The 22,579-nt window shown below is 46.9% G+C and overlaps 1 protein-coding gene across 7 annotated transcripts in view; it reads left to right on the top strand.

Moving 5' to 3' along the window:
- LOC102520406 (zinc finger protein 470) overlaps positions 1–22,579 on the top strand; it is a 39,429-nt gene that overhangs the window by 9,213 nt on the left and 7,637 nt on the right. For 2 of the 7 annotated variants that reach the window (XM_032487514.1, XM_032487513.1), the window contains one exon: positions 771–7,032. In XM_032487514.1, the coding sequence (XP_032343405.1) occupies positions 771–2,644 (1,874 nt within the window). In that variant the 3' untranslated portion in view covers positions 2,645–7,032. The other 5 variants (XM_032487516.1, XM_032487517.1, XM_014552747.2 and 2 more) reach the window with 5 other exon arrangements.

The following is a 22,579-nucleotide window of genomic DNA, read 5'->3' as shown; positions in this document are numbered from 1 at the left end:
TGCGAGGGATAGAAGTAGGAATAAGGGAGTTAGAAAACAGCAGATCTGATGAAAATAAATGAATAAAACCAATGAAATGTATAAAACTTCAGGACAAACGAGGGAAAACAAGAGAAAAGAAATAATGGCAAATGACCACTGATGCCTGAGTTCTTAAAAGAATTATATGACTATTTTTAAAACCCAGCCCTCTATGAATAGTTTGAACACCTGGATGAAATGGATGATACTTTAGGGAAATGCAGTTAGCACTGCTGACCCCAGGGACAGAAGTTTAAGCAGACCAGTTACCACTGAAGAGACGCAGAAAGGGACCTGAGAACTGCCTCTGGGAAGAGAGGAGGCAACAACCCCCAACGGTTTCACAGATAAATTCTGTAAAACCTGTGAGGATAAATACCAACGTTCTTTGAAGTGTCCTGTGACAGAGAATAAAAAACTACCCGAAAAATGTATTTATGAAGACAGCATAACATTTGAAACCAAAATTTCAGCAAAACAGCACCAGAAAAAGGAAATTGGGCAAGGATCGATTATGAATATCGGTGTAATATCTTAAATAAAAAGTCATGTCAAAATAGCATACTGTAGCCAAGGAAGGTTTATTCCAGAAATGCAAGGACGGTCACTCTGCCTAACTTTAACAACTGTCAAAAACAAGTACCTTGGTGGGTTTCAGGAGCTGTTTTGATTCACATGGTTTTGTTTTGGAAGTTTCTGTTCTTCTAGCATTAAATAAAGGAGGCATTTGCTTTCTTATTATCTTTCAGACTTGGAGTATGTGTGGATGACAAAGGAATTATCTCCAAACCAGGATATCTGTGAGGAAAAGTTATCCCAGGCAGTGGTAATGGAAAAGCTTGAAAGCTATGACCTTGAATGTTCCACCTTAGGGGAAAACAGGAATTGTGAAGACCTGTTTGAGAAGGAGCTGGTAAGTCAGAAGACACATCTTAGGCAAGAATCAGCCACTCATATAGATTCCCTTATTGAGCAAGGGGGCCACTCTAACAAAGCTGGGACAGGTTTTCGTCTGAGTACATTATCTTATATAAAACAGGTATTTCCCATTGAAGAGAGAATGTATAATTTTGACACAGATAAGAAAAGCTTAAAAACACATTCCTTTGTTAAAACACACAAGCAAGTCTATGGAGAAAAGAAACTTTTGAAATGTAGTGACTGTGAGAAAACTTTCAGCAAAATCTCAACTCTGACTCTTCATCAGAGAATTCACACTGGAGAGAAACCCTATGAATGTATCGAATGCAGGAAAGCTTTCAGCCAGAGTGCCCACCTTGCTCAACATCAGAGAATCCACACAGGAGAGAAGCCCTTCGAATGCGCTGAGTGTGGGAAAGCCTTCAGCCAGAATGCTCATCTCGCCCAACACCAGAGAGTCCATACCGGAGAGAAACCCTATCAGTGTAGGCAGTGTCCCAAAGCCTTCAGCCAGCTGGCACATCTCACCCAGCACCAGAGAGTCCATACTGGAGAGAAACCCTATGAGTGTAGTGAATGTGGGAAGGCCTTTAGTGACTGTTCCTCCCTGGCTCATCATCGAAGGATCCACACTGGGAAGAGACCCTATGCGTGTACTGACTGTGGGAAAGCGTTCAGGCAGAACGCTTCTCTTCTACGTCATCGGAGGTACTGTCACACCGGAGAGAAGCCCTTCGACTGTGTTGATTGTGGGAAAGCCTTCACGGATCACATTGGGCTGATTCAGCATAAGAGAGTTCACACTGGGGAGAGGCCGTACAAATGCAATGCGTGTGGGAAGGCTTTCGGCCACGGCTCCTCCCTGACCGTCCATCAGCGGATTCACACAGGGGAGAAACCTTATGGATGCAGCACCTGTGAGAAAACCTTCAGCCATCGTGGCTCGCTCACGCTTCATCAGCGCGTGCATACTGGAGAGAAACCCTACGAGTGTAAGGAGTGTGGGAAGGCGTTTCGGCAGAGCACGCACCTCTCCCACCATCAGAGAATTCATACTGGGGAGAAGCCCTACGAGTGTAAGGACTGCAGCAAGACCTTCAGCCAGAACGCACACCTTGCACAGCATCGGAAAATACACACCGGAGAGAAGCCGTATGACTGTAAGGAGTGCAGCAAGGCCTTCAGCCAGGTTGCACACCTCGTTCAGCACCAGAGAGTTCATACTGGCGAGAGGCCTTACGGATGTGCCGAGTGCGGGAAGGCCTTCAGCGACGGCTCCTACCTTGTTCAGCATCAGAGGCTCCACACCGGCAAGAGGCCATATGAGTGTCTGGAGTGTGGGAAGGCATTCAGACAGAGGGCATCTCTGATCTGTCACCAGAGGTGTCACACAGGTGAGAAACCTTATGAATGCAGCGTCTGTGGGAAGGCCTTCAGCCACCGTAAATCTCTGACTCTGCATGAGAGGATTCACACAGGAGAGAAACCTTATGAGTGCAAGGAATGCAGCAAAGCCTTCAGCCAGGTTGCTCACCTGACGCTGCATAAGAGAATCCATACTGGAGAAAGGCCCTATGAATGTAAAGCGTGCGGGAAAGCCTTCAGGCAGAGTGTACACCTTGGTCACCATCAGAGAGTTCATACCGGAGAGTCACCCTCAGTTGTTCCCTCCCCCTCACCCACATACCACCGAGTCCTCTAGATTCAGTCCTCTCCATACCTCTAGGCTCCACCCCCCTTTTCCCAACCCATGTTTCAAGATCATAGTCCAAGATGCAACCATCTCATTTGGATTTCTGCAGAGTATTATAACCATTCCCCCCCTTACTTCCCTCAGGTGCACTTTTATCACTGTAGCCAGCTTAATCTTTTAGAAATAAAAACTACAGTGGGGAGGGTATAGCTCAGTGGTAGGGAGCGTGCTTAGCATGCATGAGGTTGTGGGTTCCATCCCCAGTACCTTGGTTAAAAATAAATACATAAACCTAATTACCCACCCCCCCAAAATAAAAATTGTATTCATGTTACTTTCCCATTTAGAACACTTATTTTTAAGAATATGTAAGACAATCCACTTAAACTGCTTAGCACACAGTTCTACACCTAGTGCATTAAGACGAAGGTTTCCTTGCAGTGATGTTCAGCTGTAAGTAAAATGAGCTGGCAGGTCCAGACTAAGAAACACACAGGTTTTAGAGTAGACAGAGAGCTCTTTACTCTCCCAGGAGGTAGGAAAGATGAGCACGTTCAGAACTGAGAGGTTCTGCGACACACAGGGCAACACGGTGGCTTGCACTCGCTCTCTGTGAGTAAATACGAGGGTGTCCAGCACTGCTGATGGGGAGCGCTCACCCTCACCGGGCACTCAGCAGTGAGAACAGGCCGGCTAGAACAAAAGCGTTCCATAGAGTGTGGGGCTAGCCAGGGGGTAGTATTTAAAATGAACAAGCCAGGAAACCTGTACAGGTTAACAGCCATGAAATAAACTGAAGAAGGTAGTTCAACTCCTTCACCTGTAGAAAAGCACCACAGATGGTTCCTTTGATACTCAATTTTTCTACAGCATAAAATAAAAACAGTAAAACATCCCATCTTGTTCTGAGACTGACAAGACTGACACGAAAACACAAAAACATATATACTGCAATTAGCTATGAATGTAGGTGTTAAGTTGAACATTTTTAAAATATTAGAAAATAGAGTAAATGGAAGGCTGGACACGTCTCTGCGCAGACAGGCTCAGTCTGGCAAAGATGTTTCTATTCAGGTTAAATGTGTAAATTTGCTGAGAGTCCAGTAAAAGTCCCCATACCTTTTTAAATTGACAAGCTCATGTTGACCATCTATGGAATCGTGATACGGCAAGGACTGTACATAGTACTGCCTTGGGAGGCCGTAGTCCCTCAGTAAACTGACATGAACCGAGCATTAATGTGCCAGGCACTGTTCCTGGTGCTTGGGATACAGCAAGGTGCAAAATGTACAAAAATGTTTGTCCTCACAGATCCTGAAGGAGAAGACAGACAAAAATCTGAAATGCGTGCTGTGCAATAAGTACATGAGGTGTCCCGTGCTGAGAAATGATGTAGAGAGAGAGCCAGGGAGTGCTGGGAGGGGCGCATGCAGGCGCCTGGAGGACATCTGGGCGGCAGAGCCAGGGGATGAGGGAAGAACAGGAGAGAACTGTCAGAGACAAAGGCCAGGATGAGGCTCGTCTCGGCCACCCCAGGGCAGGTAATACGCTGCCCTGAGTGTTGCCGGAGAACGGACAGTTTAACAAGGACCACGAACGTTCTGTTTTCTCTTCATCTGTCATGATTTAGAGGGTGGTGGTGGAGGTTTTCTTTCTTTTTGGGAAACAGTCTTACTGAGATATAATTCACATACCATACAACTCGCCCATTTAAAGTTTATGATTCAGTGACTTTCAGTACGTTCGGAGTTGTGCAACCACCACCACAGTTAGTTTTAGAATGTTTTCATCACCCAGAAAGAGGTGTGGGTAGGGGGAGTACAGCTTAATTGGGAGAGCTCAGGCCTATTTAGCATGCACAAGTTCCGGGTTCAGTCCTCAGTACCCCCTCTAGAAATAAAATAAATAAGTAAACCGAATTACCTCCCCTCCCAATTAAAAAAAAATTTTAAAATGAATAAAAAACGAAGATTTAAATGTATGATATTAAAGTACAAGAAAAACACAGTATTTCTCTAACCCTGGCTTGAGGCAGACCTTCTCAAGCATTACACATGATGCAGGAGCTGACATTAAGCTGAGTAACATTTTTGTGTGGAAAACGTCAAAGTTAGCAGATGAGAGACTGGAAAAAGATGTTTGCAACAAATACGACAAAGGGCAGTATTCTCTGATGTTCAAAGCACTGTTACAAAGCAGTAATAGTAACATCTACAGCTCAGTAGAGAAATGGACAAAGCTAACGGCCAGTTTAAAGAAGATGGAATAAAAACAGCTGATGAAAATTACCCACCAGCATTAATAATCAGGAAATGGAACATAAAATGATGACATAGCTGCTTCCCCGCCAATTAGACTGTTTTTAAATGATCGAAGACTGATTATGCCCAGTTTTGGTGAATGTGTGAAAAACAAGGCAATTCCATTGTCCTTTATTTAGATTGCTGTATGTATAGACCATTTGAATCAATATTCCACAGATACCAAAGTGCACAAAGGTAGGTAAATGTATAATGGCAAAAAAATTTTTTTTAATGATAAACTCTTAGGAACTTAGGGTAATGGGTAAATGGGTAAGTTAATTATGTTGAACTCATTCAGTAGAATTATATGCAGCTGTTGAAAAAAAATGTATACAGCCATAAAAGATACTATACTAAATGAAAAAAATTTTTTTCAGACCTGTATTCTAGTGTAAACTCGTAATTGCAATATCAAAACTTTTAAAAACGTGGGGTTTGTGTGTGTGTGTGTGTGTGTTTTCTCTGCCCAATTTTCCTTGCCTTCTTTAGACTACACTGTCTCTTCTTTTCCTTTGAGTAACTGGCCGCCCCCTCTTACAGTCCTAAGGGACTCGGACACTCCAGCCCTGTCTGGGGCTTTCAGTTGGCTCTGTGTCGGCCAAAGGCCGTTCCCTAAAGGGATGGTGCTGGTGTCCTCACGGTTGTCATCTTCGGAGCAACTGTAGTTTTTGTTCTTTGTAAGGCTGCAGATTCCTCAAACGACCCATTATCCCTTCAGTACTTCCTTTTCTGCGTGTGTTGCTCATTTCCGCTTGCAGTTAAAGAAACTTGACCAAATCAAGAGTTTGGGATGAAGATTGTGTCGTAGGCAGCAGCATCTTTGAAGGACTGGAGGCGTTAGGGATTGGTGTCTGGGTCGCATGGGGCAAGTAAGAGCCCCGTTCATCTTCTAGCTCATGGAGTACAGCAGGCAGACCACACCCAAGCGGAACTGTTAGCTGTAGGCACCTGAGGTGACTGGAGGTCGGGGGTCCTCGGTAATGACAGTTTCGAGAGGAAGAGGACTGCCAAGTCCTAAAGAGCGTGTATGGTGCTGGTATCTAACTGCTCTGGGTAACTTAGAACTCAGATCTTGAACTTCCGGCAACTGAGGGTCTCGGTATGATATTGTTGAAAGATGTCTTTTACTGTTTGAAGTCATAGGGTTAAGATTGCTTAAAACCAAATTGAGAGACTTTGTTGATGTGTTGCTAAAGCAGGATGCCGGTTAAACCCCGCATTTTATTGTGGAGTGGCTGTTACTGTCCGAATCGTATCCCTCCCACCCCCAGATCCACTTGTTGAAGCCCTAAACCCCAGTGTGACTGTGTTTGGAGGGATGCGGCTTTGGCGAGGAAATGACGGTTAAATGAAGTGAGAAGGCTGGGCCCCCTCTGATTGAACTGGTATCCTTCTAAGAAGAGGGAGAGACCAGGGCTACTAGAGAGGAGATACGGTGACAACTGACAAGTGTTTCCCGCAGTTTATCCCAGAAGGACTGACCTTGACCTTTACAGGAAGGTGGTCCGGAGGTGACAGGGAGGCATGTGTGTTCAGTTGAGGGAATCAGCGTTTCCAGATTACAGCGGGAAGAACTCCCACTGCCCACTCCAGCTGCGGCCTTCGCAGGAAGTGTCTGTGCTCCTGGTATCCAAGGAGCTTGGAACTCAGAGTGCATGTACCTCATAGAACGTTCTGGAAATACTCCTCCTAAGGGCAATGAGTGGTCATTTGTGGGCTGCTGTTCTTGTTACAAACCTTTTTGAATACAGTTCCTCAAAGGAGACAGTCTGATTTACAAACAATCCAGAGTAGCTCACATTGGGACTAGCACCCTTGAGGATTTCTTCCTACATGATATTCTTGAGGTTCTAGTTAATATCATTATTGTCATTTTAAATTACAGTGTTTTCAGAGGAAATAAGAGACTTTAATCAAGTTCTATGTAATTCTAAAGGGAAGGTGATCAAAAGAGAGAAAATGTGCCTTAATAGTGGCTTAAAATGAATGTTAACATTGAAAAGTCAAATGATCTAGAAAGTACATTGTTTTGAAAACACTAAAACAGATGTAAGGCTTTCCTGGGGGTCAGTAAAAATCGGTTATGTAAACTTATCTGTTGAAATTATTTATTTTAAAATATCCTGCTCTCGAGTATTTTCTTCTTTGGGGAACTAAAATTTAGATATCCTTAAAATGTCGCCTCAGTAAGTCAAACAAGAAGAACAGGGGTCTGGAGAACAAGACTCAAGATGAGGTAATCTTTAAAAGGCATGAATATTTTGTAAACAGCTAAATGCACAAAATTGCCAATCGTGACAGACTTCCAGAAAGTGACCAAGGGGGGATAAAAAGATCAGAATCGAGTTTAGGAGGAGGAGGAGGAGTGGGGAGGAGGAGAAGAAAGGGAGAGAGGAAAGCAGACAGGCAGTAGAGGGAACTGGTGTGAAAATGGGGTGCCAGCTGGACTCTTGCCCTGAGGGTGGGGGGGGAGGCTCAGCCCGCCCCACCCCCGCACTGTGCCCTTGCAGGGTCTCTGCCTCTGGAGAGGCCACGTAGTTCTTAAGTAAGAGGGGACCTTTGCTTTCTGGATTTGGGAACACAGACCCCTGCTCTGGGATTTGGAAGGTTCTGGAAAGAATCCTGGGAAGGGGAAGGGTCTACTCCGATAGTGGAGAAGATCCAGGTGGGGCCAGCCTCCCGAGGGGGATGAGGACCTGGGGCCAGAGGTCCCCCTGCTCCACGGGGACAGTGCTATAAACCACCCCCACTCATACGTGGAAACGTAACCCCCAAGGTGATGGCGTTAGGAGGTGGGGTCTTTTCCAGGTGATGAGGTCAGGAGGGCGGAACCCTCGTTCATGGGACACCAGCCCGGCTCACGGAGTAGAGGGCCCACCCTCGCCCCTTGTGTCTTTCCTGAAACCAGCCCCATACCTGGCACAAGCACCGAGAGCCCTAATATTGGCAATGCCATCTGACAATAGGGCTTCTCTCTCTCTACTTGAGTGTTCTATGTCCCCACGTCCCCCATCTGGGCATCTCTAATAGTCACGGGAGGGGGGGTCCCTGAACAGGCAGATTGGTTCTGCATGTCCTTCCGCACTTTTTGGGCCATTTGTGGCCACTGGCACATTCAAATAAAAATGAGCCCCATCAGCAACCAGTACCTGTGAGCTGGGTACACATCAGACGAGACATCCTGGGGGATGGGTAGAGTTCTGGGACGCCAGGACACACAGACCCACCTGCAGCATCACCAAACTCCCACACCCCTGCACGGAATCTTGGGTCCTTAGCCAGGCGCTCTGAAGAGCCTCTAGTCCCACCTCCCAGGTGCATTGGTCTGGAGGGCTGCCCTAATGAAGCACCACAGATTGGGTGGCTCAGACTCAAGTGCGTTTGCTCACAGCTCAAGAGGTAAGATCAAAATGTCCGCAAGGTTGGTTTCTCCTGAGGCCTGTCTTTGGGTTGCAGATGGCTGCCTTCCTGCTTTGAATTTACGTAGTCACCCCTCCGTGCGTGTCTGCGTCCTCATCTCTTCTTTCGATGACGCCAGTCAGGTTGAATTAAGGTCCACGCTTAATGGCCTCATTTTAACTCGGTCACCTCTTTAAAGACCTGACCTCCAAACATAGTTGTATTGGACTTCAGGCTTCAATATATGAATTTGGGGGATGCAAGTTAGCCTGTAACACCCGATTTCAAGGTCTCTGAGATGTTTCTTATCCCAGTAAAAGTTAGTTTATCAAGGCAATGGAACTTTTGTACTATTGATAGAAATATAAAATGGTGCAGCTGCTATGGAAAACAGTATGGAGTTTCCTCCAAAAAAAATTAGAAATACTGTATGATCTTACTTCTCACTTCTGAGGATTTACCAAAGAGAGCTGAAGTCGGGATCTCGAATAGATTATTTGCACTCCATTGTTCACTGCAGCATTCACAATAGCTGAGATTTGGAAGCAACCTTAATGTCCATCCACAAAGGAATGGATAAAGAAAATGTGGAATAAACATAAAATGTATCTTGCAACCTTAAAAAAGAAGGAAGTCCTGTCATATGCCACAAAAACAATACTGTATTGTGTCCTTAACATTTTGTTAAAGAGAGTAGATCGCATGTTAAGTGTTTTTCCCACAATGAAAAGAAAATTAAAACTGGAGCAGCCCCAAACTGGAAACATCCCAGACGTAGCAGCCAGTTAGGGTTTATCTGTACCACGGAATACCACTCAGCAATAATGACCTAGTGATCCTCTTCCCTCCGCCTTCTCCCCTTCCTCTTCTCCTCCTCCCCTCCCCTCTTACCTACCCCCTCCCACCTTTCTCCTCTCTCCCTCCCTTCTCCCCCTCCCATTCCCCGTTCTCCCCTCCCATCTCCTCCCCTCCCCCACCTCTCCCACCTCTCCCCCGTCTCCCCCCTCCCTCCCCTCTTCCTCTCCCTCCTGTGCCTCCTCCCCACCCATCCCTCAACAACCCCTCCCGAAACCCCACCCCCCTGGACGCGGTTGCCGGTGCCGAAAGGGCCTCTGGGAGTGGAGGGGCTTGGTCTGGTCTCGGTTGGGCTCGAGTCCGGTCGGCTCCGTTCGGCTCCGCGGGCGGGGCGGCCTGGACGTCGGCGGCGGCGCGCGGGCTTCTGGGATGTGTAGTCGGCCTGTCTGCGCAGGCGCATTGCGGCCTGGGGAAGACTGGGGCGCCGGTCATTGTCCTGACGGAGCTGCGCCGGTGAGTCCCGCGGCGGGAGGTGAGGGTGGAGGGACGCGGGCCGGCCGCGGAGGGGCCGTGCGGGCCCAGGTGAGGGGCCTCTGAGCTGGGGAGAGGCGGGCTGAGGGGAGGCTGTGCGGGCCGGGAGACGGTGTGCGGGCTGAGGGGCGGGGACGAGCTGACTGAGGAGGGGAGGGGGCATGAGGGCTCAGGTGTCGGGTGAGGCCCGAGGGGAGGGTGTGCGGGCGGGAAGGGGCTGTGCAGGCCCGGGGCAGGGGCGTGCCGGCTCTGAGCGAGGCTTTGAGGGCTGGGGAGAGGGGAGGCTGTTTGTGACCCTCTTTTAAAGAAGGTCCTATGCATACTACGGGTATGTGTATACACACACACAAGACTACTCACCGCCACAGTGTAGAAGAAAAAACAGAAATAGGGTGAATGACCATATCAGTAAAGAATGAATAAAAAAATTAAATAAAAAAATGAAAAAGTAAAGAAAGAAGGTCCTGTGGGAAGCTAGAGAAGAAACAGCCCCCACCCCTACATCCCGACGCCGACACACTCCTGCCCTCCCTGGCCCCCAGCTCCTCCTGAGCACTCTAAGGGCCAAACAAGGCTCTGAGGGGCAGGAAGGAGCTGGGTAACCTGGGAGCCCAGGACAGGAGACACACAGGACAAGAAGGGAGGTAGCTTTGCTAGGCCAAGTGTCCTGTGTGACGGGGAAGGCGGCGAACTTGCGTGTGCACGTGACCGTGTGTGTCTGCCTGAGACTGGGGCTCTGGCCGTCTCTGAGTGTGTGTGTGAATGGCCGTGTAAGTCTGCGTGTGCGTGTGTCTGAGTGGCCTCCTGTGTCCTTGCGTTTGTTTTCTGTGTGTGTGTGTGTGTTTGTGTGTCGGGGGGTTATCTCTGGGTGGCCACCAGTGTCCATCCACATCCTTGGTTGTGTGTGTGTCTGTGGCCCTCCGTGTGCCATCCAGATTGCCACCTGTGTCTTGTCTTTCATTCTGTAGCTGTGTCTCTGTGAGCATGTGGTGTGTGTCTCTCTTCCAAGGTCCACCTCTGTCAGTGTCTTTACCAGTCCCTGTGTGTCTACCTGTGTCTCTGTCTTCGGGTGTTCCTGGGTGTTTGTGTATGAGTGTGTCTGAGTATGTGAAAGACTGTGTCCACCTGGACACTTGGCCTAGCAAAGCTACCTCCCTTCTTGTCCTGTGTGTCTCCTGTCCTGGGCTCCCAGGTTACCCAGCTCCTTCCTGCCCCTCAGAGCCTTGTTTGGCCCTTAGAGTGCTCAGGAGGAGCTGGGGGCCAGGGAGGGCAGGAGTGTGTCGGCGTCGGGATGTAGGGGTGGGGGCTGTTTCTTCTCTAGCTTCCCACAGGACCTTCTTTCTTTACTTTTTCATTTTTTTATTTAATTTTTTTATTCATTCTTTACTGATATGGTCATTCACCCTATTTCTGTTTTTTCTTCTACACTGTGGCGGTGAGTAGTCTTGTGTGTGTGTATACACATACCCGTAGTATGCATAGGACCTTCTTTAAAAGAGGGTCACAGTCCCCTTCCTGCTCCTGACTAGGGGTTGATTTGTTCAGGGAATGTGTATTGGGCCCAGGAAGTGCTGATTTGGGCTCTTGCAGAGAATACTTCCTTTATAAGCCCCCCAGTAACTCCAACTTAGGGGCCTCATCATCTCCATTTCACACATGGGGAAACCAAGGCTCAGAGATATAAGTGATACACCCAGCTCTACACCCAGCATCAGGGTTCCAGAGCCCCCACACTTAACCACCAGACAGATGGGAAGTCCCTTTTTCCTTTCAGCTAATCAGACACAAAGTTGCAGGATTCCCGCGCCCGCCCCCCCCCCCCATGGGAATCATCCCCTTCGAAACAATGGAAGGAAGGAAATGCCAGGAAACTCGAAGAAGGAGGGAGGGAACCACCGGCTTTGCAGCCACACAGGTCTCAGGCCACGCTGGGTTCAACAGCCACCAGCCTGGTACACGTGACTTCCAGGGCTTCTGTGCCTTCATTGCCTTCATGGGCTCGTTTGTTCATAAAAAATAACTAAGTAAAAATTAGTTTGTTATTGCATTGATATAAAGATAAATATAATCCAGATTGGATTAGATACACCTTTTCTTTTTTATGATCTTAAAGAAATTAGGACATTGTTATGGGCCCCACAGGTATCACCCTCTGTGCCTCCTGGGTAAGGCAGCTCTGGTCACATCCACATCCACAACACCACAAAGCCAGTGGTGTTGACCTTGCGGTGTAGGGATAGGAGTCAGAGATCCCCTGTCCAGGAAGAACACACTTTTAAAAATTAAATTCTGTTGAAAAAATTACGACATTAATACGATGTCTCGCACCCAGGGAAACGTTCAAAAGAATACAAAGAAAAGAAATTAATAACTCCGTCTTCCCATTCCTCCTCCACCCGCCGAGGCACCACCTGGTGTCCATCATTTGTGGCCTTTCCCCAGGCTCAGAAACCCTGCGCAAAAGCACACGGCCTCATGTACTGGTTTGTTTTGTGTACAGACGGGTTGCAGTTAGGTCTAACAGGGAGCAGCTTGTTTTTCTGCGTTGATGACATCACAGATTTGTCAGCAGGTGAAGAACCCAATCCTTCTTTCTAAGGTAGCCTGATCCTTTGTAGAACAGATTTATTTAACATTCCTTTGCTTTGCCCCACCATTTATTTGATATTCCTTTGCTGATGGGTACTTATTTTGTTTCCCTTTTTCTCTTTGTTGGTTTGGTTGGATTCTAGGAACAGTGCTATTATAAACATCTTTTTTCCATGAATCCCTTTTTACACGGAGCTGTTGTTGCTGTGGACAGAGTCCCGGGAACGGGGCTGCTGGGTTATGGGGTTCCTGTATTGCCAGCTCACTTTCCAGTAAGGTTGAGGGACTCTGTTCCCTCAGTTGTGTGTGGGAGGCCCCTTTCTTTGCATCTCTGCCGGTGATAGAAGTTGGCTTATTCATTCATCATCTCAATGTTTGGGTACCTCCTGTGTGCTGGACATTATTCTAGATGCTGGAGACACAATCCAAAAATGATCATTCCTGTTCCCTGGGACCTTCGCTCTGGTGGGGAGAAGACAGATGACAAACTTGAAGACAACTTTTGAAAGAGACAGTAGTCGATAATGATGCGCACTGTAAGAAGCTGGTGGGGTGGGGTTGGGGGTGCTGGCTGAGCTCAAGGCCATGGGAGTGGGGGGCTTCTCCAAGGAGGTGACGTTTGGGCTGACAGTGAGGAGCCAGCCAGGGGAAGAGTATTCCCAGCAAAGGAAAGAGCACATTCGAAGGCCAGTGTGCCTGGGGCCATGTGTTTGAGGGGGACTAGAGTTGGGGGGAGCAGACTGTCCAGGCCATGCGGGCAGCAGTGAAGGCTGAGTGCGAAGCCACTGGAGAGTTGTGAGCTGGAGGATGTTTTTGCTGAGGCTTACTGCGGTCCCAGCGCGGTACTGTTTAGTTTACGGAGGAGGGTGGTGGGAGATGTGGCCTGTGCCTTTGTGACCCTCTGTGGTCTTCGGTGGGGTGCCTTAACCTTCACATTGTTGACATGCTTTGCTGTGGGGACTGTCCTGTGCAGGGTACCATGTTTAGCAGGATCTCTGGCCTCCACCCACTAAATGCCCATACAGCACCCCCTTCCTCAAATTGTGGCAACCACAAATATCTCTAGACATTGCTAAATGTCTCCTGGGGGCCAGAATCGCTCCCAGTGGGGAACAGCTGCCCTGAAGGCTTCTTCCAGCTGTCCGTAGGTGTGCCCCCGTGCGGTTAAACTCACTTGGCTTTTTGTTTGTGAAAGGTAGGGCCATTTGGCCTCAAAAAGACCTTTCTTTGTCCTAGTGGTTCTTACTTTTTTTTTTTAATTGAACTATAGTTGATTTACAGTGTTGTGTTTGTTTCTGGTGGTTCTTACATTTTAAGAAGCATCAGAATCACCTGGGAAGCATGTTTAGTAATTCTGATTCTGGGGCTCCATCCCAGATGATTTGACAGAGGGTCTGAGCAGGGGCCTAGGAATCTGTATTCTGAATATTAATACTTTAATAAGCCTTCCTAGTGGTTCTGGCACTTTGAGAAATGGTGCAGTAGCTAAAGGGCTTTTGTGCAGGAGAAGACTGGTGTTTTTCTGGGTGATCATGAGGAGCCAGGGGTTTGAGGGGGTACATTTTGTCTAATCAGGAGTGTTGGTGACCCAGATAGTGTGGTCCCTGTCATGAGAGGCATGCAAGTTCTGGAAGGTCACTGTGGAGCCAGGACTGAACCAACATGTCTTAAACTTAAAGAATTTGTCCTAACCTGTGTCCCCTGTCCTTTGTTTTACTTTGCCTTTTATTGGCACACTTTTGTTTTTTACCTTAAACCACCTTAGTTTAAAAGGGCACTCAGTGTGACTGCTGTAAATAGAACCTGGGCGCTGCTGTGAAAAAGGAGACACACATGAAAACAAATGAAAGCAAAGCCAGGCAGTTCTAACTAGATACTACCGTCTGCCTAGTCTGGGGCCCTGAGCCCTGCTTTTGTTTTGTTGGAAGGGGAGGGAGACCGGCGAAGGCTGGAGGGGTGTTAGGACACTCTAGCTGCTGCTGGGTCTTTCTCCCTGAGCTCGTCAGAGAAGCTGGGTGTGCGTTCCCTGGGTGCAGTCCCCATCACTTCATGGGCCTCTGAGCTCCACCCCCGAGAACCCCCAGGTGACTGCATCCCACTCTTTGGAACACACGTGACTGACAGCAACAGTAACGACAACAGGTGTTGTGTACCAGCCCGTCTGTGTGCCGCACGGCCCCAGGATCTTACCTGCACCTGTTGCTTAAACCTCACAGTTACCCCATGAGATCTAGAGAGGCGGCCGAGGGGGTGGGGGGCAGTGTTGGGTTGTCTGGTAAGGGTGAGGGCCAGCACTCAGACCTGAGGAGGGGGCCTGAGCAGGGTGACTGGGAGAAGACAAAGGGTCCTGCTGCTCCCACCAGCCCGTGGGAGTGGAAGAGAGTGTGAATGTGTGTGTGTTGGGGGAGGTACATGTACGAGTGTCCGTGTGTGCACTCGGAAGACAGCAACCACTGCCTCCCGAGGAACTCTGCCCAACTCCAACACCAGCTGCGTAATCTTGGGCGAGTCGCTTATCTCTCTGGGACTCAGTTTCCTCATCTCTGAAATGGGGTGGGTGGAAATAGCCCACCTTGCAGGGGTGTTAGGAGGATTAAGTGAGAAACGTTGGTCCAGTGCTTTGCTGGCGGTAAGCACCCTGAACGTTCGCTGCTAACATGGGTGCATGTCCCTCCCTCCTGCCTCTGTGCAAGCAGATGTCTATCTGTATTGGGAGGCGGGCCTAGGCCTGGTCTCTCACTATGCCTCCCTCTTTTTCCCCCACCGACCACAGCCCGCCGTCCCTGGTCGCCGTGGGCAGTGGAGGGATGGCCGCCCAGCTGCTGACTGACGAGGCCCTGGTGAGTCATGTCACCTCTCTCTCCTTTCCAGAGGCTCAGCCCAGAGGGTCGGGCTTCTGCCCAGGGATGACCCTCTGACTCCCAGCCCCTTCCAGGGGCCCGTGTCCTGCCTCCTGCGGGCTGTGTCCACCCTGAGGAGGGAGGGCGGTGCTTAGAGGTGATGCCCCTGTCCACTCTGCCCACCGCGGGCCCAGTAGCCTGTCCCTGTCCCTGATACTGGCTTTGGTCAATCTAGGAGGACAGGGCAGCTGGGGAGTGACCGGTCCTGCCCTGGGGACCCTCAGGAGCCGCAGGAGGGTACCTGGAAAGTGATGGCTTAAATGTGTTACATCCAGTGTGAAAAGGCCCCTCCAGAGGGACTCAGGCAGCACGGTGCTGACACGTGACCTTTCCAAGTGGGGAGACGGCACTGTGTCCCTTATAAATGACCACGTGTGTGGTGAAAGTACAAGACACTGGGACAAGGCCCGCGCATTCCAGACGGCAGTTGCCTCGGGGGAGGAAGGACACCTGTGGGTAGGGCACATGGCCCGGGGGCCCTGGCTGTCACCGTAACATTTTATGACGTTTTAACGGGTGGTACATATATGGCTATTTGTTGTGTTTTTCTCTAAACTTTCTTTTATACCAGAAATATTTCATAATAAAAAATGCGTAAATGCTCTTTATAGAAAATGGGGAAAACCCAGTAACCTGTAGGTAGGACAGTACAGTTCACCCGTAGTGCCTCCACCCAGAGATGACCGTGCGGATTGCTTGTGTATTCACTGTCTTCCTTCTCTGATGATGATTTAAAAAAACTGGCCACGTATTGGCTCTGCCAGTTTAATCTTGAGGGTTTTTTTTAAATCCCACTTTAAGGATTTCTCCTGCCTTTAAAAACTACAAATACCACAAGTTTTGGCTGTGTGATCAGTGCATCTCAGTGTCCATCGGGTGTTGGTGAGCTTGAGTTTTTTAAAAAATCATTTTTCCTTTTTTTTTTTAGGGAGGGGGACAGGTAATTAGGTTTATTTATATGTTTTTAGGGGAGGCACTGGGGATTGAACCAGGACCTTGTGCCTGCTAGGCACATGCTGTGCCACTGAGTTACACCCTCCCCCTAAAAAATCATTTTTTGATGCTGTAAATAATCTATCATAAAAGTAAAAGAAGATTCCTGGTAGGTAAGGAAATGCAGGATCATTATAAATAGCTTAGAAAATCCAGCAGAACATAGGGAAGAGGATCAGGGTGACCCTCGATCTCACCCCAGAAGATAATCACCCTGGAGTGTCATGTGTCTGCCTGGATGCGTGTTGTTTTACAAAAATAAGAATCACCCTGGCTGAGCAGTTTTTATATCCTGCTTTCTCATCAAAGATTTCATCCTGAGCATTTTTCACATTGTTAAAAACCCCTCAGTAACATCTGTTTTACTGACTCCATAGAAATTTTATCCTGGGGCTGCACCTGGTTGACCTAATGGTTCCCCTGTTAGGTGTTTATTCATGGTTGGTGGGTGTTTATTCTGCAAATTGGATATAAATGGCATACGTAACTGACAAATGGTATAAACCTTGAGCATGACAGGCGACAAGTGGTGTCACACGGTGTCTTTTTCAGTAGTGTTGCTTGTATTATTAGTGAGGTTTAATTTTTAGAAAATGTTTATTAGCCATTTCTGCAGGGGGTTAAATGATCTGTCTTGTGTTTTACCAGTCTGCAGGAATCTTAGTAATTCTTGAAGATTTTAAAGAAGTGTTTTAAAGGGTGGGGGATACTTGTGGCAAATATACTTCCAAGGTTTGCTTTTCATTTCTTATTTTATATTTTTTAAGCCCCAAAACATTTCATATTTTAAAAATTGTGTCTATCTCTCCTCCACTGGTGTCTTCCATTGTCTTTTAAGCTGTAAAAGGGTTTCTCCATCCACAGGTCACACATCACCTATATGTTCTTTTTTTTTTATCATTTGGATGTTAACAGTGAATGAACTTTTTTTTAAAATTGCAGTATAGTTAGTTACAATGTGTCGATTTCTGGTGTACAGCAAAATTAACAGTGAACTTTTGAATCTTCTGTATCCACCTGGAATTTATTTTGATGTCTAAATATGTCACTTCACTTACCTGTGAGTTTGTCATGCCTTCACATGTTTAACACCTGTATTGAGATACACTCCACATACCACAAAGTGTACAATTCTTTGGCTTATGGTATGTTCACAGTTGTGTAACCATCACCACGGTCAATTTTACAACACTTTCATCATCTCAAATGGAAATGTGTACCCCTTCACAACCACTCCCTTTTCCCCCCTTATTCCTCAACCCCTGGCAACCACTAATTACTTTTTGTCTCTGGATTTTCCTTTTTGGGACATTTCATATAAATGAAATCATACAACACGTGGTCTTTTGGGTCTGGTTTCTTTCACTCAGGCATAATGTTTCTGAGCATCATTCATGTTTTAGAGTATGTCAATGCTTCGTTCCTTTTTGTGGCTAAGTAATATTCCATTGTGTGGTTAGACCACATGTTCTTTATCCATTCATCAGTTGATGGGCACTTGGGTTGGACTTTTGGTTATTAGGAATGCTGCAGTGAAGATTAGTGGACAAGTGTTTGTTTGAACATGTGTTCTGAATTCTCTTGGGTGTATAATTAAGAATGGAATTGCTGGGTCCTGATAGAACTCTGTTTAACCGTCTGAGTTTATTGGACTGTTTTCCGAAGCAGCTGCACCATGATGTCTTCATTTTTAACTTGTCTGTGATTATCGTCTTGGTTTCTTCTTTTACCTACATTATTTAGGAGGACTTGTCATTTGTTTTTATTTCAGTATGTATTTTTTACTTAAGTGCTTTTTTTTTCTTAATCACATCTAGTATAGTTATATTCTGATTTTTTAAAAAATAGAGCCTATCTGATTTCAGCTCTTTGGAACTTGGTAAGGTTTTTCTTGTGGCAAATTCGTTTGTGTTGTTAGACAGGAAACCAGAACAGACGAAGCACTAGAATGAGTGGCCTTGGGGACACACACATACACAGAGAACTCAGAGAGGTTCAAAGATTTCTGGGGAAGTCTCCCCCACCCTCCAGAGGAGGGTGCCCCTGCTGTCTGCCCTCCAGCATTGTTGCTGTACATACAATGTCAACTCTGAGACGTCTGGGGCTGTCCATTTTGTTTTCAGTGCACCCTCTACCCGCTCCACCCAGGCACAGTGCATGGATTCTGCTCAGTAAATGTTTTATTTATTGAGTGAGTTCACTGAGGAGGGGCACACTGAGAGAAGACTTTCCGAAGGGATTACTACATTAGAAATTGGAATAAAATTTAAAACGGGGCAGGAAACTTTTGGAGGTGATGGAGAAGCTTATGGCCTTGACTTTGGTGTTTCGTGGGTGTATACTTTCCAAACCTACCCAGTGGTATTAAACATGTACAGCTTTTTATGTCAGTCATACCTCAATGAAGTGCTTTTTAAAGAAATTATTAGTGTTAGCAGGACTGGCCAAAGGATGTATGGGACCAAAAGCTGAAATAATGATATAATAATAACTATTAATAATGTATATATTTAAAATAGATATGAAATGTCAAAATTAATCAAATGATAATAGCAGTAGTTGGTATTCTTTGAGAGCTTACTCCAGCCATACCAGGCACTGTGCTGGAACCATGTGTGCATTACTCCCATTTAACCCCCATGACAAATACCAAGGGGGACATTGTTATTAGGAAGCCCATTGAACAAACGAGGCTCAGAGAGGTTAAGACAGTTGCCCAGGGAAACCACAGCCATTGAGGGGCAGAGCCAGGATTTCATCACAGGTTGCCAGGTTCCTGAGCCCAGCCTCTTGACTGTACTGCTTCCTCAGCAGGTGATAGTGACCCACGAGGTAGAGGAGACCAGCTGTGAGCCCAGAGCTCCTGGGGTGAGCACTTGGGACCATGACAGGGCTAGCCAGCAGGTGGGGCCTCCTCTCAGGGAGGGTGAGCCAGGGCTCGGGGTCCACAGGTCAAGGAGCTCCAAGCACTGGAGAGAGCCAGGGACCTGTGGGTGTGGGTGGCAGTTAAAGTAGCTGATGGTTATTGAGCACCTACTGTATGCTAGGTACTGTTCTGAGCATCAAACATGGATGAACTCATTTACTCCTCACACTATCCTTATTCATTAATTTATTTATTCATTCAAGAGTCATTTATTGAGCACCTACTATGTGCAAGGCACCATACTAAACAGTGGGGAAATAGCCATGAGCAAGATGAATGTGTTGGCTTGCTGGGGCTGCCATAACAAAGTGCCACAGATGGGGCAGCTTACACAGCAGAGATCTGTTCTCCCACCATTCTGGAGTCCTGAAGTCCAAAATCAAGGTGTCAGTGGGGCCATGCTCCTCTGAAGGTTCTGGAGGAGGAACAGTTTCAGGCCTCTCTCCCATCTTCCGGTAGTTCTTTGCTTGGGGCAGTGTGACTCCAGTCTTCACATCATTATCCCTGTGTGCGTGTATCTGTGCCCAAATTTCCCCTTTTTATAGGGACACCAGTGGTATTGGATTAGGGCCCACCTGCTCCCGTGTGACCTCATCTTAATTAATTACATCTACAGTGACTATTTCCAAATAAGATCCTATTCTGAGGTGCTGGGGGGTAGGACTTCAACATACAAAGGGGAGAGGAGGGAGCATAGTTCAACCTTGTAACAAACACCTAGAATGGTACCTGGCATATAGCAACTGCCTACCAAGTAATAGGTATTGTGACTCACAATTGATGACATCATCACCCCCCCACCACCATTATCATCACCATCACTACCACCGCCATCATCATCGCCACAACCACCACCATCATCACCACCACACCGCCATCATCATCATCACTACCACCACCATTAACATCACCACCACCACCATCACCACGACCACCATCATCACTATGACTATCACCACCACCAACGCCATCATCATCATCTCTACCACCGCCATCATCATCACCACCACCACCACCATCACCACCACCACCACCATCACCACGACCACCATCATCACTATGACTATCACCACCACCAACACCATCATCATCTCTACCCTGCTAAGCTACAGTCATTTCATCCCCAGGTCTTACAGCATCATTCAGCAAGACTCTTACACTTCCACAACATGAACTTCTCACCATTCCTCAATGTTTTAATCTGCCTTTTAAGCCTCTGATCTTGATCCAGGCTCCTCCCTCCTCCAGGTTCTTCCCCCAAGGACCTGACCACTGATTCTCCCCCTAGACTACACTCAGTGTCACCTTTCAGAAGTCATCCCTGACACCCCCTAAAGCTGCCCAGGTGCCCAGAGAATTTTGTTCGTACCTTCAGGACAGTATTGACCAGACTGGTTTTCACCTGCTCTTCCTGTGAGGAACTGGTTCTTGAACCTTCTGTGTTTGTACCCGGCACCCCGCAGCTCCACGGGGGCTCAGGACAGTTCGGCGAACTGCTCCATCCCACCCGGGGTCTGCTTTTGCTAGGCTCTGATGGACATGTTGAGTCACTGGGTTGTGATCATTTTACCTTTGATTCCTTCTCTGTTTCTCAAACGTGTGACTTTCTGCTCTAAACAGCCTCCCATTTGTTTTATTTCTTTGTCAGAGGACCATCCCAATATACTTAGGCACTGAGAAAACTATGAGTGGCTGGTCCCTTCAGAACGCTGCACCTTGTTGAAATCACTTCAGATACATCCAATATGCCTTCCCTAAATCCTCGTGGCTTCTCCAGCCATTCCTCCAGACCTCTGAGTGGTTGTGGGTTTCCTCTTACAGGAGTCAGTGACATTCAGGGATGTGACCGTGGACTTCACACAGGAGGAGTGGCAGCATTTGGAGCCAGCTCAGAGGGACCTGTACAGAGATGTGATGCTGGAGAACTTCCGGAACCTGGTCTCACTGGGTAAGGGGCAGCTTTGCTGAGTTGGCCACCATTGGCCTTTCATGTGAGGACTACAGAGAAATAAGAAAAAAAGATTGACAGATTTGACTACGTAGAAAGTTTAAATCACTCTATTTGAAGCTAAAAATAAAGTTGACCAATGATGAACTGGGGAATAATATTTACTACATGGATAACGGTCAAAGGATTATAATTATATAAAGAGCTTCTAATAATAAATAAGAAAAAAATGATAGACCAAACCTATGAGCTGGCAATTCATATATGTGAAAATACAAGGAGTTACACTTTATAGAAGGTTTTTAAACCTTTCTGATAGTCAAAGAGATACAAATTGAGTTAGAGATACAGTTTTTGTTCATGACGTACACAGAAATGGGAAAGAATGATAATAGCCTGTATTGTGAGGGTGTTGGGAAAGGGACTCCCATTTTAGGAGGAGAAGTTGGGACAACTCTTTTGGAGGGCAGTTTGGCATCATCAACAGAATTTTGAACAATTCCACTTTTATGGATCTATTCTTAAGAAATCTTTGTGTAAGTGTACAAAGTTTTCCATAGGAAGAAAAATAGAGACAACGTGAATGCCCACCTGCACAAGACAAGGTGACGTATCAAGATGTATCAGTGTGATGAAAACCATGCAGCTTTTCCAAGATGAGCACTCTTTGTAGGCACTGATATGGAAAGATGTCCCTTGATGAAATACTAACTTTCAGAACTAGAGTATGATCCCATTTCTTTAACAACTTTTAACAAATACAATTAACCTACAGTTAACTGAGCGTTTGGAAAGTGAGCAGTTTGATGCATTTCGGCATCTGTATACACTTGGAAACCCATCCCCATGGTCCAGACAATGAGCACATCCATTACCCACCAAAGTTTCTCATGGCCCTTCATAGTACCTCCTTTCCCCAAACCCACCCCCCATCCCCCGGCAACTGCTCTGCCTTATGTCACTGTAGTTTAATTTGCATATTCCAGAATTTTAAATACATGGAATCATACAGCACAGACTCTCTTTTTGGTCTGATTCTTTCTCTTGGCATAATTATTTTGAGGTTCACCTATGTTGTATGTATCAGCAGTTCACTTTTTATTGCTGAGTACTGTTCTACGGATAGACGACAATTTGTTTATCTTCACTTGTTTTTTGTTTGTTTTCTTTTGTTTAGGGGGAGGTAGTTATGTTTGTTTACTTAGTTTTTAATTGACGCACTGGGGACTGAACCCGGGACCTCCTGCATGCTAGGCATGTGCTCTACCCCTGAGCCCTCCCCTCCCCCTTCCACTCACTTGTTGATGAATATTTTGAGTTGTTCCCAGTTCTGGACTATTACAAGTAAAGCTGCTGTGAACATGGAGGTACACGTTTTCCTGTAGGCATATGCTTCCCTTTTGCTTGAGGAAACACCAGTGACTAGAATGGTTGGATCATATAGTAGGTGTATATTTAACTTTCCAAGAGGCTGCCAAACTTTTTTTCCAAAGCAGTTGTACCGTTTTACATCTCACACCAGCAGCGAGTGGGAGTGTCAGCCACTCTGCGTGCTCGCCA

Source organism: Camelus ferus, chromosome 9 (genome assembly GCF_009834535.1).
Source record: "Camelus ferus isolate YT-003-E chromosome 9, BCGSAC_Cfer_1.0, whole genome shotgun sequence".
Lineage (NCBI taxonomy): Eukaryota > Metazoa > Chordata > Mammalia > Artiodactyla > Camelidae > Camelus > Camelus ferus.
This window is presented reverse-complemented; position numbering and strand designations above follow the sequence as displayed.